This window comes from Odontesthes bonariensis, chromosome 16 (genome assembly GCF_027942865.1).
Source record: "Odontesthes bonariensis isolate fOdoBon6 chromosome 16, fOdoBon6.hap1, whole genome shotgun sequence".
In the NCBI taxonomy this organism is placed as follows: Eukaryota; Metazoa; Chordata; class Actinopteri; order Atheriniformes; family Atherinopsidae; genus Odontesthes; species Odontesthes bonariensis.
This window is the reverse complement of record NC_134521.1, coordinates 12,877,727-12,904,918: the sequence shown is the minus strand read 5'-3', so window position 1 is coordinate 12,904,918 and position 27,192 is coordinate 12,877,727. Positions and strand designations below refer to the sequence as shown.

General features: G+C 42.2%; 1 protein-coding gene across 6 annotated transcripts; it reads left to right on the top strand.

The window, feature by feature from the left end:
- Positions 1 to 24,796, top strand: LOC142401050 (kinase suppressor of Ras 1-like). 6 transcript variants are annotated; one of them, XM_075486267.1, is made up of 21 exons: positions 1 to 517; positions 9,192 to 9,332; positions 12,518 to 12,662; positions 12,760 to 13,249; positions 15,478 to 15,659; positions 15,923 to 15,992; positions 16,110 to 16,193; positions 17,028 to 17,089; positions 17,175 to 17,284; positions 17,640 to 17,808; positions 18,080 to 18,121; positions 18,440 to 18,488; positions 18,607 to 18,667; positions 18,808 to 19,095; positions 19,173 to 19,369; positions 19,457 to 19,553; positions 20,186 to 20,319; positions 20,571 to 20,702; positions 20,812 to 20,947; positions 21,073 to 21,206; positions 23,116 to 24,796. In XM_075486267.1, the coding sequence occupies exons 1-21, from the start codon at positions 308 to 310 to the stop codon at positions 23,120 to 23,122; spliced, it is 2,940 nt and encodes a 979-aa protein (XP_075342382.1). In that variant the 5' UTR covers positions 1 to 307; the 3' UTR covers positions 23,123 to 24,796. The 6 variants fall into 6 exon arrangements, with proteins under 6 accessions (XP_075342382.1, XP_075342381.1, XP_075342384.1 ...); XM_075486266.1 differs by having other exon boundaries at positions 18,604 to 18,667; XM_075486271.1 differs by lacking the exon at positions 1 to 517 and adding an exon at positions 2,596 to 2,684 and having other exon boundaries at positions 18,604 to 18,667.
- Positions 24,797 to 27,192: the final 2,396 nt, after the last annotated feature.

Below are 27,192 nucleotides of genomic sequence, written 5' to 3'. Positions count from 1 at the left end.
ACAGACGGTGAAGCCTCTGCCAGAGCTGTCGGTGGAAGCTAGTGTATACTCTCGTCGGAAGCCAAACACGGACTGAAAATACAAACCGAGCATTAACGGACTTCGGACCGTTTTACGACTTGAGCACTGTCGCGATAAGAATAGATTTAGTTTGAGTCCCGTCTTTAGCTTTTACATTTGGGAGCGGGGGACAGTTGCTGTCAGCTAACTTCCACAATAGGTCACTGCGTCGCTGGGCTGCTGCATGTGTTTTATTTGAGCTCAGCGGTTTGACTCCAGCCCTTCCAGCCGTGCCCAATGCTGAGGAATGGATAGCGTGTCTGCCAAAGGAGGGAATATGGTCGAGAGTGATGAGCAGCCGGAGAGGGACAGCGGCGGTGGCGCAGCGATGGCCGCACTACATCAATGCGAACTCATCCAGAATATGATTGATATCTCCATCTCCAGTTTACAGGGGCTGCGGACCAAATGCGCCGCGTCCAACGACCTCACACAGCAAGAAATACGCACTTTAGAGGTAATGGGCTTTTCGGGTGGGTCAAAGTGGCATCCCTCCATAGAAAGCAGTTCTAGTCAAATTGCGGAGTCATGAAGCCCTGACGCTGTCCGCCTCGCGGGCTGAATATGGGCTGCGAGCGAGGCGCCCTAACTGTGTCAGAGCTGAGCACATTTTGTCGCTTACAGTGTGCTACTAGGTCGATGCACTGAGGTGACGACGGCTGGAAAATGTTTATCACGAGGGCTTCATTATCTCTCTAGAATAACCGAATAATCCCTAAATGGTGGAGACGTCAGTTATGCATATGAAGAAGCCACTTATGTGACCTGTTTCTCAGTTATCTGTCAGCAGCTCCTCGGATAGTTCACAGCACCGTGCCGTGCAGTTTAATTCATCCTGGCCTAATGGCACACATTCAATAATCTGGTATTGCCATTATTTATGTTACCGTATTCAGATCCGCTACGGATTTAGCGGTGGTACAACTGGGCCTGCAAGACAAATACAAAATGAGACGTAGCTTCCGACGTGTTCCATGTGGTTCTCCAAAATGTAGGCAAGCGGGGTCGGTGTTCTCCTTCTGGATGCAGATTCGCTGCCGTCGTGTTTGAATGACTTGACAGTGCTTTGCGCAAGAGTTCTTTTATATTTTATGGTTTTTCTTTCGTTTTTTAATTATTTTTTTTTTACACATCACAGTTAGTGTAAGAAAAGTCATGCCTGGTAATGTGAAAGCATCGAGGAAGCACACGACATTTTCTCACTTAACATATCATAAACGGTCAAATACTGGCCTACTTGACATCGCTACATGGGGGGGAGATGTACAGTCTAGCATGCATCATGTGCTTTGCTGCTTCCGTTTTTGTTCTACCTCAGCTGTGTGTGTTAAGTAATTTTTGCTATTCTTAATTTATTAGCAGTCCTCTCGGCCCTTTGGGATCGTCCTTTAGAGGTCTGGTCTGGATGCTGTCGCTCAGACTGTTATTTTGTGTAATGGCAGTAAATGCCGTGTGTCTAAATGTCCATTTTTCTGGATTAAGACGGCAAAATGTTGGTTGCTTACATGGAAAATCAATAGTCCATTTCAAATCAAGTGGACTTTAATTTATGATTTGTCAGTTGTACTTCCTTCTAATGACATATATAGAATGTAGCTGGCAGGCCTGCGTGTTTCCACATGACAACAGGCCCCAATTCTGTCTGGGATCTGTTTAGGACATAAATGACTTGAGATCAGATCACAGAAAAAGCTGGAATATTAGTCCGATGCCCTCAAATAACCACAATGAGAGTGGAGTAATGCTCCCAACACGATAGATGATAAATGATCAATTTAAGATGTAGATGATCAATTATCTGTGTCTGTTTTTTACATCTGTATAGCTGACCAGCCCTATGGACGATTGTACAGTTGCTCCTAACACCTAATGTTCCAAAGAGAATGGGGGGGTTTAGTTTAAGCTACTCTGGAACCACAACGAACTAGGTTCAAAAGACCTTCAGTATGCTAAAGAATCGTGTTTTTAATGAGTAAAGTAGCTCTTTAAAGCTACGTTATTTATTTGCGGTGTTCGATTGTGTCTGTAAATTGGCTACTCTCAGGTCGTTTCCCTTTGCAGGGCAGGCACATCCATGCAGGAAAAATATATACCTTAAAACCATGAGATGACAAAGCAGTCTCATGCTTTCAAGTTGAACTTTTCCTCCAGTTTAAGAATAGGAATTTTGGGGCACCTTAGCCTGCTGGAAGGCTTCTGGTAGAATTTGGCAAGCTGATGAGTTTCACTGGCACAAGTAAAGAACCCTGATGTTTAAAAAAAAAAAAAAAAAAAAAAAAAAGTCGTCAGATTATGAACTGAGATGGAAACCAGAAAAAAGCCCCTGCTTTGCTTGTTTTTTTTTTTTTTTTTTTCAGTTGTCTGTTTGAGCCCACACTAAAACCCCCTCCCACTGCTTTTCAGCCGTGCGAGAAAATGTAGCTGAAACTTCTGGTTACATTTTTGTTTCCTGAAGCAAAGTTGCAGGTTATCGAATGCATGCCTGAACTGGTTAAAGCGTAGAGGTAGCAGGGACCTGTGGAGTCATGGCCCGTCCTATTCTGCATTCTTCAACTCGTCTTTATCCGTTGTCATGTGTGCGTCGTCGGTTTAACAGGACGTGATCTGGCAGAGTGCTTCCTGAGGTATGCTATCTCGTAGATACATTTTGCACCGGCATTGTTCTACATGACAATGGACAGGCAGTGCCGCTCTCACATGCTTCTTGAAGACTACAAAAACTACTCCGGGGTCTTTTTCCTGTGCCTACAAGGCCATTATTAGGTACTATCTCTAAATATTATTCGTGAAAACGGTGGATGTGGTTTTCAAAAGTTGGTTTTAGCTGGTTTGTGGTTTAGCCATGTTCAGAATTGTTCCCTCTTGCACTTTGAGAAGAAGAAGAAGAAGAAGAAGAGCTGAGAAGAGAACCTTTTGCTTTGAAATCTACTTGCTGCTGCAGTGGAAATGAGAGCCTCAGAGTGCTCACTGACTTGAAGTTGCTTAACTGGAAATGGGTGCTATAGACATTTTCTGGCTTACAGCAAAGCTATTTACTATCTCTGTGATATTTAATGAATTTCATTTGTGAAATTTCATTTTCACTGATTGACCACTGACGCAAATGTACAGTCATTAAGGGTTTCTGTTGGGCTTCAGCGCCCTACCTTTTGTCACGGAGCACACTCATACACACAGATGTTGTGGCTGTTTCAAGCCTACAGTTCAAATGGAAAGTTATAGAGGTCTCTTTCCTGAGTAGTATTCTGTCTTTTTTTTTTTTTATCTGTTTCTTATCCTGGTATCTTTACATAGATGAGCCAAAATACATCAGCTAGCACATATCCAGTTTGTGTTAAGGTTACTTCTGAATTTTTTTCCCCCGTTATATTATCCTGTTTTTTCTCATTCTGCATTGTTCTGTGTGTTGTTGTTACAGTGTATGCACAGCTCACCTTTTTATTTGCGAGGGTATAAAGATCAAGCTAAGTGCAATATCGCCTTGTTTGAACGACTAATTTCTTGTCTCTCCAACAAAGGGACAAATATCTAAGCAGATGTACAGAAAACGATGAAGGAGAAGGCCTTACAAATAAAGCGAGCATGTGAGAATACAGTCTCCCTTTAAAATGTGACATTTTAGGATATAACTGTAGAAGTCGGAGGGTTACTTTCATATTTTCTGCTCAATCTGTCCTGTCTAGAACATCCTGTGAGGGGAAAAAGAAAACAATGAAGGTCTTAGTGAAGAATAATAAACATTCTCTCATATCATAAAAAACAAGTTTGTTTGCTGAGTAAGTAACCAGGTCACTTCAACGTCAATGTAAAAAGAAGTTTGAACTGCTGAAACTGTGATTTAGGTTTAGCTAGTGATCACCAGTTCAGGTTCGGCTTAACACCAAACATGTCTCTCATCATCATTGTTCAGATGGTCAAGATGTGTGTAGAACAAGGGTCTGAGGCCAGCTTCACAACAGCCTTGGGCGTGTGCCTACACACTCCCGTGTTAACAGATGAGTCCATCCACGCTGACCGCATAACACACGTCTCAGCTCAAACTAAGCCGGAGCCACCTGACACACAGTTTTGTTGTGGGACCGCCCAGTTGTAGATGGATAGATACTTTATTATCCCATTAGAGAAATTGTTTTGTAACTGGGCAAACAGGTCAAATCTATTATTACATGATGATGACAGTTGTTGATTTAGGCAGTTGTGTGTGACTGGTCTCAAATTACAACCGGTTAACTCTCATGTGGTTACTTTTGAAATCTTATCAGCTATGAATTACACACACAAAAAACCTCTTTAGTTAGAAAAGTGTGCCAGCTGTAGCTGGCCTGCAGAAAGCTAGTTGGTTGTATTAACCACATGCAGCAGTGCCACACCGCTCGACCAGGTTGAAGCCAGTCTTACTTCCTAAGTCTTTACTGGCAGACTGTTTCGCAACTTCCAATAAGTGTGCATTTTCACTTCTTGCTTCACCCTTTCTTGAGATTTCTCTTGTCTTTTGCCTCATCTGTTACAAATCAGTAGATTAGGTAGTTAGATTCTAGATGACCATTTTACTTCTGAAACCAATTAAATTCTCAGTTCAGCCATTATATTAACTGCTTTATATCCTTTAAGATGGGGGGGGGGGAAAGAGCACAGCTTTCCTCCAGTGGCCTCCCACAGACTCGAAACTCTAGCAAGCACACTGGCCTGCAACTGTCGACATATGATATGTAGTTAAAGTTGCAAAACGTAAATGTCACCACGACCAAAGCTGTTAATTTGTTCGTTGATTTTGTGCAATCTGTATGAGGTCATGGAAGTTGTCTCACTTGTGGCGAGGGTTATCGTTCCCATATTGCGCTGGAGTGCAATCAAGTGCAGCTTGAACTGGCTTTATTCTCTCATTGGGTGAGCTTTATTATTCCACTTGAACTGTGTGTGTTTTTTTCTGCTTTGCCAGTGAGAGGATAATGATACTGGGCTCTCAAATGGAGTGCTAACTGGTACTTCACTTTTCACATGTTAATCCCACTCAGCTTGGTCTCTGTCTGCCTCTCATGATGCTGCCTCTGTGTTACTTTAACAGTAGCTCTGTGTTGATTCCTGACAATTGTTTGATCATATCCGCTTGTATGTTTCTAAACCAAATAGATTTACATCATCAAGACGCATAGAAATAGCAGTTTAAAAGCATCCTTATAACAGAACCCAAGTGTTTTGCTTATGTGCTTCTTTAAATCGCCTAAATAGATGCTGGGAGGTATTTGCTCCAAGCTTTAAATCTTCACATGAGAGTAATTCACTGTCATATCTTTCCAATCAGTGCTCTCTGTGATTATCAGAAACAGCAAAGTGTCACTCTGTTTTGTCTCCTCATGGTGTTGGAGAGAGTTTGCTGTGCACTCGTGGTGCGAGCTGTTGTGGCTGCATCTATATTTAGACATCTTTCTTCCTACGCATTTTCAGGGTTGGTTGTTAAATAAGAAAATCAAATGACGCGCAAAGAGCCTCTGCGAGAGGGGAGAGCAGGCAGGAAAGGGGAGGGGAGAATCAAAGCCAATCCGCTGGACTGCTTCTTGCGACATGACAACCACTGCGTGTGCGTTTGTGTGTCTATCGGACGCCTAGACAGCAGAGAATTTTGCTCACATCAGGGTTTAGAGGAAACGCAACTCTGGTGACAATCAGCACTGACCCTGACTTAGTTTCCTTATTTTTCCCTGACAGTAAGGGAGGTGCAGCCAATAAGAATGGACTGCATGATGTAGAAATCCGAATGGTTGAACACTGTAGGCAGGCCTTGATCTATTCTTGAACTGGCTCAGGATGAGTTGCATTACATCCTGTAATTTTTAGGTTTCCTTTACTCTTTCTAGGGGGGGGGGGGGGTTGCTTGCTTGCTTGCTTGCCTGCCCGATCTCCAAGTCATTAAGTGAATGTACCTTCTTATGGTAAGAGTGTCCCCCTAGAAAAGGTTACCAGAAGTCACATTTGACTGTTAATATCTATAAGTCTGCCCTGAGATATTTAGAATAGCCTCAGTTGCCATATGTTCTTTTGTTAGGTACAAAACAAGGCCAAGTGTTTGTCGAGGCTTGAACAGACACACCTTGCACTTCTTTACAGAGAGAATTGGGAGCAGCTCTGGTACCTCTTCACCCTCCCAGCCCAGTAGCTGTGATGGAGGAGGGGCAGTCGGCCATTGTCTAGGACCAGCAGCCATGTACCCCCAATGGTCCCACCCCCTCTTGTGACCTGACCTCTGCATTACTGTGTCTGCCATTGTGTTGATAGAATTCAGCAACATACACAGCAGTCCGTTGAAGGTTTGACTTGCATCGTACTGTAACAACGCAGTGATCAACGGATCAATCTGAATTAGATGCTTTTGGGACACTAACGAGAATGGTCACATGTAAAGATAGAGGGGTCTACTGTCTTGTAACCGCAGACAAGGAAAATGTGTGTGTCTTTCAGTCTGGAAGAAATGAGCTGACCTTCCTGTGCAAATATCATTTTCTGGGATAGAGCATTGTTGCTCGGTTCTCAGATAGGCCCTGCTATCCTTGGCAGGTGCACCAAAGTGGCTGTGTCAGCAAGAGCCCTGAGAAAACAACTGAGGCGGTGGGATGGGCTTCCCGAGTCTGCTGTGTCAGGCCGGCCGCTGCTGGGACTCCTCTGCCTTCTCTGGTGGCTCAAACACTGGCTGTCACTCATCTCCGTGCAGCAATAGGCCGTTGCCATGGTGTTGTTTAGCTCCACTGGCAGGTGGGCTCTGACGCCATTTATCCTCCCCCTCCTCCCACCTCCAGGCCACACGTCAAACACTGTTTTTCTCCACTCCGCACCGAAAATAAAATGCAAGGGGCCTGTCATTATCTCTTGGCTTCTGGCGCGTCTGAGTGTGCTCCCAGCACCAACATGCACATCTCTGCTATCGGTGAGGGATTTGGGGACACGTGTCCTTGTGTAATCCTATCCATCTCACTTATTTAGGGTCCTAATTGGTAAAGTGAATGCCCTGTGAGTGACAAAGAGATAAACATGTTGCTAGCGTTTGATAGCTACAGCAGCTGTTGTCATAGGGAGACACATGGTGACTTTTTTATGTTGTGATGTATTGTGTCTGAGCTCTGTGTTTCACATGTATGGGAAAATCCCACTGAAATGTTGCTGACGACTCTGAAGAGGGGTTGCTAGGTAACCTGACGTCACAGTACTGCACTATTGTATAGGGAGGTAAAGAAGGAGGCTAGCTTGCTAGCTACATTGAGTCGATGCCTCTTGCTGTTGTCCTGCTAGTAGCCATGCTACTTGTGCTTGCAGAGAGCACTGTGAATGATGTTTAAAATTTCCATTTAGTTTGATTAGGATGTGGCATAACCATTTATCACAGCTTCCCCTTGTGCAGGACAGCTGGTATCGTCCATCGACTTTGTATATGTGCTTGTATGTCAGTTTGTTTGCCTATTTGTTTAGAAGTATAATCTGAGGAGCTGCCTTTTGTTACTGGCCTCTGCACTATTTCTGACAAAGACTGTGTGGGCTGAATTGTATCTTTTTGGCATATGTTTTTACCATTTATTTTGATCTTGACTAATCCGCTTTCATGATGTATTCGAGTTAAGTGACTTTTTATTAGTTTATGTTCAGTGTTTTAGACTTTCTCCATGCAGTTGATGATTGAATGGAGTCAAAAAGCAGGGTCAAGATTAAAACGTTGAGCATTTACAGCCTCTTCATCCTCTTTCTCTGTCCTCTTTTCATTTCTCCAGCCTGCAAAAGAGATTCTTTTGTTAGCTGCGAGGAGGCCGGCTTTTTACCTCCCAAGGCCGCACTTTCAGAGAGCAGCTCGGCTGTACAAGTTTCTGTCTGGTTGAGAGTGGATGTGTCATGGAGATGGTTGAATGAGCAGAGAAAGACTAGCGCTCGCCATTGTTGCTGCGGCATTCAAAATGTGCGAGGTGGGTCGGGAGCTAACTGGTTGCTGCACAGCTCCTCTGAAGGTGCTGCCTGTTGTAATGGACTCTTACAGATAGACTGTGAGATAAGGACACATTATACAGTCATGCTGAGCGGCACAATGCCGCCGCTGCAAACCAACACCATGGTGTTCATTGTAATGCTCACAGGACGGACCACTGCACTTGACATGGAAGCATTGAAGTAAAGTCTCAGTTTTATAGAGACTCTGAAAACAAGACTCGAACTTAATCATTTACATTACTTGAGGGTTTTGGCTTTCAAACACATCAGGGTTATTTGATGTTTCTGACATACAAGGCTTCAGTTATTACTTTGCCAATGTAAGCATGAACAGGACAGCAGCATGACCGTATGTTTCTGTCGATCAGTACTATCCCTCCGAGTAATGTTGACGGGCAGATTTCAATAGGCGAGCTTTTGTTCTTTGCTCGATTCGCTCCATTAAGCCATTACAACGCTGTGGCATTGTGAATGCTGTCTGATGGGGACAACGTGATGCAAGTTCAAAGAAAGTGATGTTTCTCTGCATCTCTAAATCTGCATTTATTTACTCCATCGTCATAGTCATCATGGCCATGACGAAAGGTGCAAGACGCACAGAGTTACAGATGAAAAGGAAGTACACTGACCTTGTTACTATCCTAAAAAGTGATCGGTCATGTTGCACTTCTACCATCTCTGAGAGCGTTGATGTGACTGAGCTATTTCTTTGCTGCTAATGTATTTATTTGCTCTGCCAGCAGCACAGATGCTCTCATTAGGTGACTAGTCCATGCACGATAATAGCAGTTTCTATCTAATTAGCTGTCTTGCCCACAGAGGGCACATGGAAACCAATACTGGTGCTGTCACAGTACAGGTACGAGTAGTGATTTATGCATCTGTCTTTTGTTTTATTGGAGGTACATCTGAAGATGGAAAGGTTTGTCACGTTCTTGTGTAATTTAATCAAGCAGATCAGCAGTTGGTAACTGTTTCTATTTCTCAGAATGTTATGCATATAGACCATGAGCTGCACAGCTTTTCTACCATCTCCACGAAAACAAGTTTTCTGCCAACACAGGTGTGGCAGACACCCGTCAGAGCGAAGGCCTCCACACACGCTGTGAGCCTCCCCTCCAAACTGCCTCTCCCATCTGAGCTATGTTCTCTATTGCTCCCTGCAGGTGAAGCTGATGAAATACATCTGTAAACAGCTGCAGTGCAAGCAGAAAGTGCCAGAGACCGAGAGGCCCGAGGCCCTTGACAGTTACCCACGCTTAAGAGACTGGCTGCGCACCATCAACCTGCGACCAGAAATCATTGAGGTAGGTCATGTCGTTTTGTGTGAATGCCAGTTTACTCTGGCCTGAGCAAATGCATTTGTGTCCCATAAATGTGTGTTCAGTGTGTGTGCTCGGTCCATGTTCACATGTGCATGAGGAATGCCATCAAAAGGCCACTGGTCACACCTTTTGTTGCAACAGAGACTCTGCTGGAAGTGGTTAATTTTCAGAAATGTTCTGGAGTTAGATTTATCAAGATGCAATGCTTAAAACATGCTTCTTTCAACCAATACAGCATCCAAAGTGACTATTGATATTGCATTGGTACCGTAAGATCTCTTTGTTTGTTTGGACAAACTCATCTTGGATGCCTAAAAGCTGGTTCCCAGCATCCTTCCATTTCTAACTTGATCCCACGTTTGTGAGACTGAAGAGTGACTTTTCTACAATGTGTGAGGAATGTCTCAGACGTAAATGTTTGTTGAAGTCTCACATGTGTTTATGAAAGCTTTTTTTTTTTTTTCTTTGAATTAATTTGGTCTGTAGTTTAGTGAAGATGAGTTTTTGACAGCTGTGCGGCTGTTAAAATGTGAATTATTTGTTTTTAAATCCCCATTCCAAATAAGAACAAACAGAAACCTCTTAATTAAATCTGACTGATGGACTAGTCTATGAATAAAAGCCTGAGATCACTGAATGAATATGGTTCCTGTGAAGATTTATTCTGTATGTAGTTTTATTCTCAATAAGAACCTAATTTTAGTGCAGATTTTATTTAAAGGATATTGTAAACAGTAGTGTTTGCAACATTTCTCATCAAACTGCTAAAGTAAATGGGTTGCAATAGGACCAGTTATAGGACAATTTATCTTATCTTACCGACTTAAAAGATGTTATAAGATGATAAATGAAGATCACACCCAATTAGTTCACTTCTGGGCCTTAGAAAGGCATAAGAAAGTGAAATGTTAGAACATAAGGGTGCCACTATTTCAGTCTTTTTCCATGATTTCTTTTTTCTTTTATATTCGATCCACTTGAGATTTTCTCCCCTTTCACTTGTGTCCCTTCCTATGCTGCTGTAAACTGTTTAATCCTCGTCTGCTACTGTGTATTTGTGTTGCTCTCACCCCTCTGTCTTTGCTCAGCGACTTAACTGTTGCATGCTTATTTTCAAATGCTTCTGCGGCTGTTGGTCTTCGGCTTTCCCCAGTTTGTCCATGCTTTTCTTTTTGTTTTACGGCTTGACTCAGTAACTGATTATTTGCTCTTTGTTTACAGCTGAGTTCTGTATGTCTTTCTCAATTTTGCTCTGTTTGCCTCCCAGTTTGCCTCCTGGCTCTCACTTCCCATCAAAGCATTTAGTCGTGAGCGGGAAAAGTGTTTTGGATAGAATAGTAGGTGCACAGTCATATCTCTTACATACCAGCAGGGATACCGTAATAGATGTGGAGCTGTCATGACATGTTGATGACCCACTTAGATACTCACACATTATAAGAGTGAGATTTCTACAGTGCATCTCCTTGTTATGTGCTGTGAGGACTGTATTATGTAATGAATGATGGGAAACCATTGTGATTGTAGATGGCTTATTTATTGAAAACAACTTTGCTGCTCCCATGCTTCAAACGGTAGGCTTCATGTAAGCTGGCTTCCTCAATGATTTCTCTGTAAATCTTTGAACAAGATTCCTAAATGTTGATCCTTCTAGCCGTTTCTATTTCTATGTGCATTTCAGTATTATGCACAGAGAATTCTAAAATGCCAACCTGTGAGGAGATGCCTAATGTCTAGGAAAATGAATGTTTTATTGCTTTCTTTACTACACTTCCAGTGGAGCTCAGAGCTGTAACGATGTTTCAGGGAGGCCCCAGTACAGCTATCGTACACAATCTCTATTATTTGTGTGGATAAATTTGTAATGTTGCTGTAAGTGAGAAGTCGAGAAGGGAGCGGAGGACAGACAGCCACTTTTGAGTATCCCTTCTCTCATCGTCACTTGTGTTTTTGTATGTGTGCGCTTTGCTTTGCTTATAGTGTACACACTGTAGTGTGTGGGAGGCTGGCCTAGTTTTGCCATCCGTGCTTGCCCTCTCAGAGCAAAGGGTTTAACCTGACTGATAAGTGATTGCGCACTTCCCATTCCAAAAAAGAAGAAAAAAACATCCCAATTATCTGGACAAGATCCTATTTCCTTCTGTGCTCCATAGATTGCAGTGGCTGTATGCTGTTATTTTTACTTTCCATCCCAGTAACTAAACACTGGATAAACATTACATTCACAGTTTCTGTTCGGTCTTCTCTTCAGCTCCTTGGTGTGCAGTTACTCTCAGTGATAATCATTTTAGTAAACAGTCGAACAAAATAAACCCTTTGATTTGATATACTTGTGTTACTTATGTAATACTCATAATGGAAGAAGAATTCTTTTTTTTTTTTTTTTTTTTTGCTGGTTTGAAAACCACTTCCAGTATCCTGTTGGGTTCTTTGTAATGTTGCATTTGGTTATTTTTTTTTCTTTATTCGTAACACAACTGGATGCTATATTCCACTTAGCCATGACCCAATTCTAAGCCAAAAATGCAATGTGGACCCACATAAAGCCATTTAAACTCGCAGGATACCCCTAAAACTGTAAGAGCCTGCTAATAAACCTTAGCTGGCTCTTGGTTTGCACACTTGATGTGAAACTAATGTGTGAAAATCTAAAGTAAGAGCAACACACTGCATGATTTCAAAGCGAGGCAGGTTACCTCGTCTTCGGTTCTGTCAGTTATCATCGGGTCAAATGTAGTCATGAGTGTGAACATACTTCTGATGTTCTGCTCTTGAGTAAAATGTTTTATATTTTTCTATATATTCAATTGTTTTTCTTATGGTCCTACTTTCTTGTCTAATTGTGCTGAAACAGTCAGGTTTTGGGCTCTTTTATTTAACCATACCTGCAAGAGACTATATATGAATATAAAGTTGACCAAACCAGCAAAACTAAAACACTGAATTCAATGAATGGTGTAAGTTAGATGTTGTATGACTGGCTCAGAACTGTATTTAAATACTTAAGATATCTATATTATATTATCTCTAGCTATATATATATTTTTTTAAATGAGCTTTCAGCAGTTTCTCCCTGAAGCGTCCTGCAGATTGCTTTTTGTTTTTCCTTATTCTGTATAGTCATAGATTACCTGCTATCTGTTTCTCTTGTAATTTCTCCTCTGCAGGCAGTCGAAGTGAAGTTGTCCCTAGATGCTTTGCTGCAGATGACCCGTCCTCAAGTGAGAGATGCAATGCGAAGACTAGGGTCGAGCTCAGAAGAATGTGCTAGACTCAGTGCTGCCCTCTCCTGTTTAAAGAGTGCCACTGAAGGTATGTTTGTTAACACTATGGGAGCCTTCATAGATATAAATGCATCAGTGTTTTGTCTTTGAGTTTTCTAAAAAAAAATTTTTTCTCTCTCTTTTAGGAGGTGAACTGAGAGACGACAGCACTTCGTGGCTGTCCGAACACACCAGGAGGGACAGTGGCTCTCTCCTGACCGCAGACCAGCTAACCAATTTGGGAACTCCCCTTCGCCCTCACAGTCCATCTCCTCTAGCCCGCCCATCGACTATCCAGTCTACCCCATCCACCCCCTGTGCCACCTTCTCCCATCCTCGCTCGGGCTCAGTTTCAGCGGCTCCCACACCAGAGGCGTTTGCATCATATATCCACAGTGAAAGTCCTCTCACAGATCCGTTCCCCATGCCCTTATCCCGCACAGCACGGCTCCACGGACGCACCTCCACCCCACCCATAACTCCCCCTTCAAAGAGGCGGCACCGTCCGAAGCCCCCCTGCACCCCTCCACCTCCATCCCGCAAAGTCCTGCATCTGCTCCCCAACATCACGCTCACACGCAGCAAAAGCCACGAGTCCCAGCTGGGTAATCGCATCGAGGACCCCTCCACCAACAAGTAGGTGTCTCGCTAAAGCCTTGTCAACTGACGTATTTTTGGAGAAACAGTCCGTGTCCACGGGTTTTCTTTAGTACGTCAGATAAGAGCTAAATAGTACCTTTCGACCAGCACTGTAATTATGACAAATGACCTTTGTTGGCTCTGGCACCACATGTTTCAACTTTGGGCAGTTTAAAGAAATGTCCTGAGGTAGGAGAACTGCAGAATCTTTTAGTCCTGGTCAGAATAATTAGCCTCACTGAATTATAACTCGTAAGTACACAATATAGAATATGTTCAAAAGGACAAAATCATCCATGTTATCAAATGAAACGGGTAATGTTCAAGTAAGACTCATCCCCGCTTAATATTCAGCATTCACATTGTCATAAAAGATAAAAAGGGACTGTTTGTTTCCAGGTTCTATTTCCCAATGATGAAGATAACCGCTGTCTTAAGAGCATCAGAGATGCTATTATCCAAAAATCTAAAGACTCCAGAAGCTGCAAGGCAATTGCCAAAAATATTTCAATTCTTGTTGCAAGTGTAAGCAGTTTTATCAAAAAGTTTCATCATAATGGAGCCGTTAGGGACAGGATGTAGCCCGATGAGGAAATTAAATAAAAGAAGTGAAAAAAATGGTTTGAATTGTTGGAGGGGACACACACACACATCCATAGACATCTTCAGGCTGACCTGAAGCAATCCGGGGTGGTAGTTTCTGCCTCTACCACACGCTGCACACTGAACCAGGTCGGCTTCAGAAAACGAAACCATACTCTTTAGGGATACAATACATGCTGGGTTTAAGGGGACAAAAAGAGGTAAAAATGTATGACACTGCTTCCAGTTGCAATAGTTTAATCGAGGATGTGACAGAATACAGGAACAGCTGGATGAATTCTTTACACTGTTGTCTCAGATTCTGCTTGTGGATGGTCTAAAACCTATTGCAAAACCTACTCTGAGGTTTTGCAATGAGAAAAGCTGGAATAATCTCCCATTGCCAAGTTTTTCGCCTGATCTCAACCTGGTTGAGCTGCATTTTTCCTGTTGAATACAAGACTAAAGACGGAAATACCCAAAACAAGCAACATTTGAAACACAAGCCTGTCAAAACAACAAAGGAGAAAACCCAGTTTCAGGTGTCACCCATGGGTCCCAGACTCCAACCAGTCCCTGCCTGCGAAGAACAAACTAATGTCTCAGAATTTAAACCAATTAGCATTTTATTGTTGGTAAACTACAATTTCAGCCATTTATTTTCACATTGTAACGAGCTGAAATTCAGAAATCCTTTCAGAGAAAAAAACTATATAGTGTGTATATGAATGAATTGAATTCAATTATACTTGATAATCTCATGTCATGTATCAATACAACTGGTAAGCATGATCTGGTTACAATTTCTCCGTTGTTTCTGAGCACTTTTGACATCTGCGGTCACTTCATAAAGCATTGTCCTGTTCTAAAAACATCCTTCTTTAACCGTATCAGAACAGGGGCAGAACTTTCCGTAGATACACTCCTGCCGCGTTAAATCCTTTCACATCCTGCCTGTTGCCTCTTCGCTCTCGCTGTATGAGCGGAGCTAATCCTCCACAGATTCCCAGAGATTTTGAGTCATGTCAAAACAGGAAATATTTCCCAGATCTAATGCTCAAAGGTGGCAATACACACAATCTCTCTCTCTCTTATTTTTATTTTTTTCTCTGCCTCTCTATTGTGATTAAGTGCACGTACACAAACAAGCCACATGTTTATCCACAATATCCTGTCTGTTTATGGAAAGTTTTATTGAGGAAAAAAATGCCAACGGCACAAGTAAACACGCCTGATGTAGATCCGTTGCATCCAGCGTTCACGCAGATAATCATGCTTGTTTGTCTTGGTTGTGTTCATATTCACGGTACTTTAACCTGAAAACAGGTTACAGGTCTAATTGTGCACATTTTAGATCAAATTAGACGACTATTATTCCTCACATGTGCGTGTGCATGTGCGCATAAATCACAGATCTGGCACTGCTTGGTGCTTCTCTTGTGACCTCGGTCTTGGTGTTAAGGATATCATCCTCGCTATCCTGTACCAATGGAATTAAGGTGCTCCAATGTACCTCCCTTCTGCTCTTACATAACCCGCCCTGTGCTGTACGCTGTTCGAGTGTTGCTGCAGACTTGTGGCGTCCACTCTAGTTTTTGCCAGTATGCTGAATTTGCTCAATCTTTCATTTTTTTCCTTCCTAGGTGTGTTAAGAAGAACAATTTGATCCTGAATATGCAAGTTAATGGGAATGGATGTGAGGACTCCCCTTCTCGCTACCCTGTCATGTCCACACGGACTCCTGGAGTCACCACAGCTCCCAGTACAGCACCTTACACCCATCCAGGGACACCCACCCTAATGGAGGAGCACAGTATAATTAAAAGTAAGTCATTCATGCATACGTACGCATACACTTTTCCTGCACTTTTCCTAATATGTCGGATATGAAATATTTAAGATCACTGGGATTTCTTGACTTACTAAGGGTGGTTTGGTTTTGTCTGGGAAATGCGACTGAGGGCTTTAGGTTTCTGACAAAAGTAAAGGCTTCCACACGACTTACCAGCCTTTTCTCGACTTAACCCCACTGTCCTCTTAATCTTTCTTTCCTTATGTCTATCCTTCTCTCTGTTTTTGTTTGTCTAGATAATGTAGCAGGGCATCGCAGTTCCCCACAAGCAGTGAGGAGGGACATAGGTCTGGCAGTCACACACAGGTAGATCTCTCTTTTCAACATGTTTACATCATAGTAAAGCAAACATGTTGGGTTTGCCAGGAATATAATTACATTAATCTGATTATAGGACTTACAGAAGTTGTTGTTTTTGTGTAGGTTTTCAACTAAGTCCTGGCTGTCCCAGACATGTCAAGTGTGCCAGAAGAACATGATGTTTGGGGTTAAGTGCAAACACTGTCGGTAAGTTTAGGTCTCGCAAGTCATTCTACTCTTAAGTGCAATCATGCTTCAACGAAGAAAAAAAGGTTGAGGCGCAGGTTACGATGTAGCTCAACACCAGAATCATATGATCTGCAAATGATTTTAAAGCCTGCATGTAATTCAGGGGGCTGCACAGTGGTGTGGTGGCTAGCACCGTCGCCTCACAGGAAGAGGGTTCCCTGTTCACATCCCGGCTGGGGCCTTTCTGTGTGGAGCTGGCATGTGCTCACTGTGTGTGCATGGGTTCTCTCCGGGTACTCTGGCGTCCTCATTTCTTTGAGTCGTTAAACAGTAGTGTTTCTTAAAGTAAAGCTTCCAAGAATTTGGGGATTCCCTTATCTCATGGATGCAGACTAACTTGATTGGCCGTTATTTTCTGCATTAAAAACTGATGCAGATTTTCTAGTTGAAATAGACCAAAAACTGTTTCTGAGTTTCATGTGTTTTTGGAAATCTTGGAATTGGTTAAGGAGGGCACAGATCTTCCAGCTTGTCATCAAAGCACGGTTTTAGAGCAACCACAGCAATTGGTCTTAGTTTGTCAGTTCCCAAATGCTTCCAGGTTTTTGTTAAAAGGAGATGATGATACATCACAGTGGTAAACAGAACGCCATCCCAACTTTTTGATTTTTTTTTTTTTAGAAAAAGCAATATGATTTCTGATCCACTTATCATATATCGGCTTCTATCATTTGAAATCACTCTTTTGTTTACATTTTCTTGATTAAATCTTGGCGTGAAGTTGAGGAATTGTCTAGATACTAAATGCTAATTGCTACCAAACCCCTCACATGCTGCCCTCTCTCTGTGCAGATTAAAGTGCCACAACAAATGTACAAAGGAAGCTCCATCTTGCAGAATCTCTTTTCTACCAAGTAAGTTTTGTCCCACTCTTGATCTGCAGTCTTTGTGTCTTGAATACATGTTTGATATTAAAAATGTCCACCTCCTCTCCTGTAGTCGCCAAAATTCGGAGAACTGAGTCAGTTCCCTCTGACATAAACAACCCTGTGGACCGGCCACAGGAAGCACCGCAGTTTGGCACGCTACCAAAGGCCATTACTAAAAAGGTAAAAAGAAAAGAAAAAGACGAGGGGTTCCGCATAAGAGTGCACATTTATACTTTTCAAGTGCTAAACTAAAAGATACATATTTGTCATAATCATCCCAATGTCCTGTCGCATCGAAGACCTGAGTTTATTTTGGATATATGATACAAATAATTCCTCATGTCACTTTTGTCATCTCTGTTTCAGTCACTTTTGTGCTATTGGGTGCTTCTCTTTGTCATTATGCAGCCTTATAAGAACACCTGACTCCTGTGATCTCAGAAGAAAATTAGAAGTTGTAGAAGCGATCTTGAATGCAGTGTCATATGACTGATATTTATAGGCCCTCATTAGAGTTGTTTCCACATCTTGCCAGGATCATCCTCCTGTGATGAACCAGCTGGACTCGAGCAGCAATCCGTCCTCCACCACCTCATCCACACCCTCTTCTCCAGCACCCTTCCAGCAGAGCAACCCCCCCAGTGCCACCCCACCACCCAACCCTTCGCCCAAAGGCCATCGAGACAGCCGCTTTAACTTTCCAGGTAAATCCGGGCACAGAAATCCTCAACCAAAGATGCCTGGACAAACCTAGACGAATACGAACACATGTAGTGTTTATTTCTCCTCATCACACAGATTTCTGCTGATTCCCTTTTCGTCTTTGATAGCATGGAGCCCCACATACACTTCTAACCACTTCTTTTCCCACATATATTAACATGGACAAGATCTCTTGATTCAAAGCTTCTCTAACCAAAAATCTCTTTCCTGCAATGCTTATCTGACTTTTCCCTCTCTTTATTTTTGCAAAAGCTGCCTGTTACTTTCAGCACAGACAGCAGTTTATCTTCCCTGGTGAGTTGACTGTCCCAATACAACACATTGACCTGTTGTTTTCCTATTTGACCACTCTGCATACCTTTGATGCCCCGCGGCTATCTCCTCTTCCTGCATGCTTGCTTCAGGATTTAGCTGTTTGCGTTGCTCTGTTTCCACTGAATGCCTGCAGAATTGGTGCATATTGACTGTGAACAGCATTTTGACACCATCTGCTGGAGCAAGTGGGGAATTACATAAGCAGTTCTGTTCTGCATGTTGTGAGACACAAGGGAAGAAAGAGGGACGATTAGTCTTCTTATTCTTCCCTAAATTATGGTATCTCCTTCTCCGTAGATGTTTCCAGTCCTGCAAATGTGTACCCTGATGGCCTCCATGACCGAGTGTAAGATATTTATATTACAAAATTGTAGCTCAGTCAGTTTCAGTGATGACACAGATGTTGAATGACTTAGTTTTTCTTGAATTCTACTTGTCTGATATAATTTTCTGCTTCCCAGCAGTGAGATAGAGCAGTCAGCTGATGACACACACGCTGAGCTGGTAGAAGATGAAGATGAAGAGGTAATGTTTAGAAAATGTACTTCACTCTCAGCTTTTTCCGTCTCTTCACTTACTTACCAGACCCATTACCTGTGTTGTGCTGTTATTATTCTGACACATGCTCTGTACACGCACACAAAGCCATTTTCGTATGATTGCAGGAAGTGGAGGAGGACATCGAAGTCGAAGACGAAGATCCCGAAGCCGAAGAGGATCACGAAGAAGAAGTCGAGAGTAATGAGGACGGAGGAGATTATGAAGACGACCGGGAGGAGATCAGGATGAATATGGGTTCGGACGGGGAGTGCGACGAGCTTAACGATCTGCCCTACTCCCGGGGAAACCAGTGGAAGGTCCCCATCTCCCGTAAGGCTAGTCAGACCAGTGTCTACCTGCAGGAGTGGGATATTCCTTTTGAACAACTGGATCTCGGAGAACTCATAGGAAAGGTGAGGAATCGGACCCATTACCCGTGTAAAAGTTTGAACAGGGGCTTGTACTGAGCTTGGGGGTTTTGTTTGTCCAGGGCCGCTGGGGTAAAGTCCACAAGGGTCGGTGGCACGGGGAGGTTGCCATCCGACTTCTTGAGATCGATGGGAACAATCAGGACCATCTGAAGCTCTTTAAAAAGGAGGTGATGAACTACAGACAAACCAGACATGAGAATGTGGTCCTGTTCATGGGAGCCTGCATGGCTCCACCCCACCTTGCCATCATCACCAGGTAAGATCAGAGCTCCCTCACTCTTCAAAATTCAAGTTAACCCAAATACAAGCATTTCCATGGAAGTAATTTTTCCTCCCCCATCAGTTTCTGTAAAGGGAGGACATTGTATTCAGTTGTCCGGGACACTAAGAACACCTTGGACATAAACAAGACAAGACAAATCGCTCAGGAGATTGTAAAGGTATTGTGTTGCATGTTATCGCCACGCAAAACAGTCACAAATGCATTCAAAATACCCAACCACATTTTCCCCAGCTGTGATCCTGCCACTTTAATCTAGTGCACCATTCTGTGCATTGCCACATAAGGTTTGGGGTCCCGTATCTTTGGAAGGGAAGTGGACATTTAGCCCATAAAATTGAATGTTTTGAGATGCAGACTATAGATGCAGTTGTAATCTATGTTGTAGGGACCACTTCAACCTATAACCCATGTAGCTCTACAGTGAAGCTACTACTCAGTCAAGGCCACTCCAGTACTTGGTGTAATATAAAATGGGGCTGTTCCATCTCTATAAAAAGTCTTTTTCTAACCCATTAAATACCAGGATATAATCTCTTTTTTAGAAACAAGATGCATGTTAGCCCTAGTTTAACGTCCTACTTCTATGTGCCATCTTGCTATTTTTCTCTGTTTAATGCCCCAGCAGCAGGTCACCAGTTCAGTCCTGAATGTGTCATGAAAGCCCACTGCCAACTAGTCGTGACCATGAACAAAAACATGTGACTTTAAGCATTTCGCGCATACATATACTTGTCAGAACATCACAGTGTGTGTGGCCACATATCTTGATCCGTTTGCCTTCTGATGCAGGGAATGGGCTATCTGCACGCCAAAGGCATTGTACACAAAGACCTGAAGTCAAAGAATGTTTTCCATGACACCAATAAAGTCATCATCACAGATTTTGGGCTGTTTGGAATTTCTGGAGTTGTTCAGGAAGGGAGGTAAGAAGCGCCACTTGTTACATCTTAAAGCAAGCTCAGCTGCAGAGTCTGTGTAACTGTGTGCACACTTTTGTTTCTGAAGCACACATTGAACTTAAGAGCATGCTAACTCAGCACTTCCTTTGCGTAAGGCCTTATAAATGGCTGTTTTTCTGCACAGGAATTGGAGATGGACTGAATTTGGCTAATGAATCTTTCCACTCACATTTTACTGAAAGCTGCTTTTCTTTTTTTTTCTTTTTTTTCTCTAGGCGGGAGAATAAACTAAAACTTCCACATGGCTGGATTTGTTACCTCGCACCAGAGATTGTGCGTAGGATGAGCCCAGGTAACAATGAAGACCGCCTACCGTTTTCCAACGCAGCTGATGTGTACGCCTTTGGGTAAGTTCTGTGCACACGTTAATCAAGATTTAAATCAAAGCTCTGGATACTTTCGCCCCTGTTCCGACTATTCTCACTGAGAACATCTGACTGCTTTCCTCCTTTTAAGAACTATTTGGTATGAACTTCAAGCCAGGGACTGGCCAATTACCAACCAGCCTGTGGAAGCCACTATCTGGCAGGTTGGAAGCGGAGAGGGCATAAAGAAGGTTTTGTCTGAGATCAGCCTGGGCAAGGAGGTCACGGTGAGTCAGTGCACAAGCGTGTTACTCATCCCGAAGAGTGGCTAATGCTCATGCTTTACTGATTCCCGAGAAATCAGTAGGTTGCAAAACGGCAATCATTTAAACAAAGTTGTTTCTTGTTCCAGGAGATCCTCTCTGCCTGCTGGGCGTATGACCTGAGAGACAGGCCCACCTTCACCCAGCTGGCTGACATGCTGGAGAAGCTGCCCAAACTCAACCGCAGACTGTCCCACCCAGGACACTTCTGGAAGTCTGCAGAGTAGGTATTCCACAGCTGGGGAGGATGTGGAGACACTGGCCGTGTGGATACTATAAAGATTCTGGTTGCTCTTGTGTATGTTGTGGTTCCCTGTGGTACAATGGCCTGTCAGTTGTGCTGCTGTCAAGTTCTGACTCTTAACTCTATAAACAATGTGAGACTGAAGCAGAGTTGTTTTCAGATGTGGTGTTAGGCTTCGGGTGCACTTTATCAACCCACCAACTTTCCCCAGATCTGATACTGTCTTTTTCCCCCTCTGATATGATTTAATCTCTGGGCTTTATAGATGTATATGTGAGCTCTTGAGTTTAATTTATGCTTCATCAAACAATACTGTGACACGGAAAGTATGTCTCTGGGATTGATTGTAGCTGTCTCATACATTTAAGATGAGGTGATGATGTTAGAATGAGATTATTGAGCTTTTGCAGTGTAGCTGTTGTTACAGAAGGCTTTCAGATGCAAACAGGTATAGGATGGACCTTTCTGTGACGGATCATCTTTTATGCAGAGTTATTACCAAAAAAGTGAATACAACCTTGTTTAAAAAAAAAAAAAAAAAGTTGCAACACTGTCATTTATGAATAATAACAGAATGAGATGAAAAGAGGAAAAGAAAGCAGGATTCAAACTGAAAACATTTGGAACAAATGCAACAAAGGAGGTCCTGAACTGTTAAGCTCCTGAAATCTTCTATCAAGAATGAGGAAATCATGTGGCTGTCTAAAAGAAAACATGTTGCTTGTATCAAATTCAAAATGAGCGTATATTTTTTTGAACATTTGACTGTTGTCTTTGTACTATTTTCAACTAAATTCAGGGTTTAAATGATCCCAGCATCCTTAAAAACTTTACATTCTGTTTTTATCTACATTTTACTCACAGTTCCAACTTCTTTGGGGGGAACCATTTTTTTTTGAAAAGCTAGATTTGTGTGTATTGATGATTTCCTAATGATTCTGGAGATTTCTGCTGTAGAGTGAATATGCGTCCTCCCTTTTTCTAGACCAGCTTTTCCACTTGATGCAGCCATTTTCTGTTTATTGACGTGACTCCATCACACATGCACACCATGTTTCCCAGGCTGTTGTCAAATTGTCCACAAAAAAAAAAGCCTCTCCTGTTTTTGTTGTTGTTTTGTTATTTTTCTTTCGTTAGCCCTGATTTAAAAACGACACAAGGATTAAGACATATGGAACGGGTAGTTTTTAAAGGCTTGGCAAAAGACGCCAGTTGCTGAGGCTCCTGCCCTCATATTCATGGGTCTTTATTAGTATGAGTGCGTGAAAATGTTGGTGGCTTTGGCTATTATGGACACAAAGAGTTGGGGAACGTTGTTTTGCTCTTTCAGAAAAGATGGTCCAGAGTATCCTCTGCTAAGGGAGATGAGGAAGGGAAGTACTGAGGCTCTTTTCCTGAGCTTTTAGAGGGTTCAGCTCGTATCATGGCTGCTACTTAAACACATCTGGGCCTTTTCACCTATTTACGAACCTTTTCCAAGCAAAAACAGGCTACTCCACTCCAGCCCCACTTTTCTTTGCTTTTCATCTATGATTTGCTTTTTCACACACTTTTTGCTTTTGCTCCAAAACTACTTCCAACACTCAAGGGCTTCACTATTGATCCCTGTATGTTGAACAGCCAGTTTTCTCACAGCTTGTTGAAGTTATGAAAAGAGACGTTCCACTTGACATAAGAAACCCGTAAGAGGAAAGAATGCAAGTAAAGTGGAGATAAAATGAACTCTGTATTGAAGCTGTAAATGTCCTTGAACTAATCGATGTGCGTGTCAGTGAGCTATCTTGCTTTTTTCAGTGTAAGCCGGTTACACTCTCACTAACTGTCTAACTAACTGTTGTGTTTTCCTTTCCTTTTTTTCCCTCTTTTCTTGTTCTGTTTTCTAATCTAGGTTGTAGCAGTCACTCTGAAACCTAAGCAATGCGAAACAAAGCCTGGGTCTGCCTTGCATGCTCCTGAATCCTTAACTCTTACAGGATTGATCAAAGCATTGCCTCTGCCTGAAACGGGCACCGCTTCCACTAATCCACAGTCTGATCTTCCATGTCTAACCGTTGGGTTTTCTTGTTGGGAAGAAAGGAATCGGTGGACTGAAGTGTGGCCAAGGGGACCGCCACTGTCGGCCTCCTTGCTTTCCCTTCTCTTTGCCTTCCCTTTCGTTTTGTCCTGTAATATCAGTCGGGACTCGGAAGTTGAGTGGCTGGCTCGTGGTGTCTGTGCCGAGACTGAGTGGCTTGTTCTGATCTGTGCCTGCTGACGGCCGCGCTGTCTTCGGCCTGCTCACCTTCTCTGTGCTGCTGTGATGTGGTTGTTCTCGCTGGGGTCCTGACCACATGGCGCTTTTTTCCGCTCTGAAACGTACACACAAACACACTGCTGGACATGGGATGGACTCCATCTTTGAACGGACCATCTTTATCTCTGTTTTTCCCTGAGGGTGTGACACGTGTTGGCCAGGCTGCTCGAGTGACGCTCTCAAACGAACCGCCTCTCGCCTCCTCTCCCTTACTTTCTCGAGGGTCGTGTGATGACACATTATGCACTTTGTCATCAAGGAAAAATAATCATGGACTTTTTCTTTTTTTTCCGGGTTGTGTTTTAGTTTTTAATCGCGCACAGTGTTAATTGCAGTTTTATAGCTTTTCTCCTCAGGAGAGTTGCAGAGGCTGGACAATGTGATGTGTTTACTCGTATGTCGTCATTTTGGAGTACAGTCTGGTAAATCACTGTTTATTGGATGCATTTGAAAACGGGTCACTGACAAAAATGTGTGTGTGTGTGTGTGTAAACAATGGTAAAAAAAAAAGCAAAGCTGAAATCTACATGGAAATAGATACTACTGGCTCTATATGATAAAATACTTATCAGTAATAATGTACATCTGTTTAAGTGTAAAGTGCACCTTAAAAGAGTTACTCGGAAAGATCCTTCTTTCAAGGACTTAAGTGATTTCATTCATAAATCAGGAACCTGGCGCAAAAGTGTCCTATCTCCTCCTTGAACAGTACCTCTCGTGCGTGCTTGTGTACACTGTTTGTGATTGCTGGCTTTTTAGTGCTTGTGTTTATGTGGGTTTTATTTTTTCCTTCTCCTTTGTTCTTTTTGTTTGTGGTTTCATGTGCAACTGGGTGACCAGGGGTTGGAATATTTAGGGTAGGCTTTTATTTTTTTTTGTTTGTTTGTTTTTGAAGGGGGAGAGAGAGCGATTGTAGTAAATGTGTTGTGGATTCACTGGTATGTACTGTAGATACATTATTTAATACAAAGCAAATTAACATGATTCTTCTAATATTTGTATAAACATTTTATATGTAAGATACATCACAACATTTTTGAATAGGTACTGCTATGGCAATTACAGATATGTATATATATTTATATTTTTTTCATGTATAAAATATTGTATAAAAGCTGTACATTTTGTTTTCTTTCTTTTTCCTTTTTAAGAATGGGCCAATACATGTTTTTTATGTTGTAAAAATTCATATTTTTGTATTGCATGTGACTACCATTATGTACACACAGTTTCTGTTTTCATCCATGGAGGACAATAAAATTGGCTGGTCATGTAATAGCAGAGCAGACACTGTTCATTTACTTAAGAGATATATATATATATATATATATATATATATATATATATATATATATATTTCATACACACTCACTGGTCACTTATTAAGTATGCATTGCTAGTAAAAGGTTGGACCCCCTTTTGCCTTCGGAACTGCCTTAATTCTTTGTGGCATACTTTCAACAAGGTGTTGGAAACCTTCCTCAGAGGTTTTGCTCCATATTGACATGATAGCATCACGCAGTTGCTGCAGATTTGTCGGCTGCACATCTATGATGCGAATCTCCCGTTCCACCACATCCCAAAGGTGCTCTATTAGACTGAGATCTGGTGACTGTGGAGGCCATTGGAGTACATTGAACTCAGTGTTCAAGAAACCAGTTTGAGATGATATGAGCTTTGTGACATGGTGCATTATCCTGCTGGAAGTAGCCATCAGAAGATGGTACACTGTGGTCATAAAGGGATGGATACATAAAAAAAATAAATTAATTGTAAATATAAATGTATATATCTGTTAACGTGTTAAATTTGACATATTTATAGAAAGTGTGCACGTTAATCTTGCCTAAAAAGCTAATTTTGCATTAAAAGGTTAAATTTCAGTTAACTTGGCTGAGGTAAACCAGAGTACTGTCTGTGTTCATCAGCCAAACATGTTTTCCTTAAATAACGTCTCAATGTAAAATATCATACGTTGTTTATCTCAGGTTCTGTTTGCTTGAGTTTAAGACCTGTTAAGGGCCAGGTGTTATGTTTTTTTTTTTCTTTCATTTAAAACTGACACAAAACCTTAGAATTAAAAGTGGGAAGGCCTTTTTCATGTGACTTTAAGACATCCTCAACTGGCCGAGTGAGTGAAAAGTCTACCCGCTAACGATGTGACTTAAGGCCGAAAGACCTCGCAACAAGCTGAAGCTTCTGGTGTCTGCAGAGAAGGCCTCGGAGAAAACATGAAATGTGTATGTGTTGTTTTTTAGCTCATATTAGTAGATGTATCTGATATTACAGCTGCATAAGTTTCAAAATCCTGTTCTGCCTCTAGATGGCATAAATACCCCACAGAAATCTTCCTAACGGATGTCACCATCTGGACGGATAAGTTTCAGTCTCACACTGAAACGGAGCTCAGCTTGTTATTACTCTCGTGCACATTTTACATGAACAGTAGTCTGTTTTATTCGGGGAAATAAGTTCACGTGCACGCATCAGTGAGTGCTACACCCACAGCACCCGAGACCACAGACGTTCACCTGCTCGTATCCAACAGTTAAGGCAAAGTGCCAAAATATAATCTTTGAAAATTGTTTTTTTTTTTTTTTTTTCAGTATTGTTCATTCAGCTTGTTTGAATGTGAGCTACCATCTTTTAAGTCCGTAAACCAGTTTGATCTCTGCTCCGAAGCATGTTATGGAAAATAAAAGTGTCTCATTGTGAATCTAAAAAAAGACAGCACATCTGTTTCTAAACCAGTGTACAATAAAGCGACTAAACTGTCTGCTCCCATATACTGTGTATTGATATTAGTAATCAAAAGGACAACAATATGCAATGTAAGAGCAAGACAATATTTTCTAAACCTCAAAATACGTGCCTCATTTTTTCACATTTATACTGAAACACAGCTTTAAAATTAGGGAGAGATGGATTGATATCCGAGTGCTGGTATCAATCCAGTGGAGAAGAGAGGGCTTTGTAGCCTCTGCTGCAACCAAGAGGGATATGACTCCAACTGGTACTGGATCACATGACCAGCTTTTGGCGAAGGGGAAAAAATGATTTCCTTTACAAGGAGGCCAGTCATGTAACAATGACAGTTAGTCATTTGTTTGCCTTTGTTATTTCCTTTGACCAAATTTGGGGCTCTGATCTTTTAACGGCTCAATAACATTTGAATCAAATCAAGTGTTATTCAAAGATGTTTTAAAACTAAAAACCTAAAATGAAATAGAAATGATAATAGAAATGCACCACAACCATGGTGTTGCTCTTAAACCGAGGTGATGGAGAGAGCAAGGCAGAACGAAAGGCCATTTTGACATTTGCTGAGCCCGCTGTTGCATCTGTCAGCCATCAACTGCTGTCCTTGGGATTGTCCTTAATGAGGCTGTCCACCATCACAGCCAGCAAGGAGCTATTTATAGATGTGAAGGTAGCACCAAATGGACCACAAAAACAGGGGCGCACATGCACACACAGGCATCCACGGTAAATGTATAGTGAAAGGGTTATTTCTGACAAACGGGACTTTCTGTCTCTCAGTGGAAGATGCAGGGTTTTTTGAGGTGAAGTCATCTGTGGGCTTTCTGCTCTCACTTCCTGTTTGGCATATTTAGCCCGATGGTGCGTTTCCCTTTCATCAGATTAAATCTGCATCATTGAGCCGAGCTGAAA

What these genes read in the sequence shown, in the direction of transcription:
- LOC142401050 (XM_075486266.1), top strand. Translation starts at nt 308, where the DNA reads ATGGATAGCGTGTCTGCCAAAGGAGGGAATATGGTCGAGAGTGATGAG. An exon ending in TTTAAAGAGTGCCACTGAAG is followed by an intron (nt 12,663 to 12,759) that starts GTATGTTTGTTA and finishes TCTCTCTTTTAG; the next exon opens with GAGGTGAACTGAGAGACGAC. An exon ending in TCGCTCAGGAGATTGTAAAG is followed by an intron (nt 19,554 to 20,185) that starts GTATTGTGTTGC and finishes CTTCTGATGCAG; the next exon opens with GGAATGGGCTATCTGCACGC.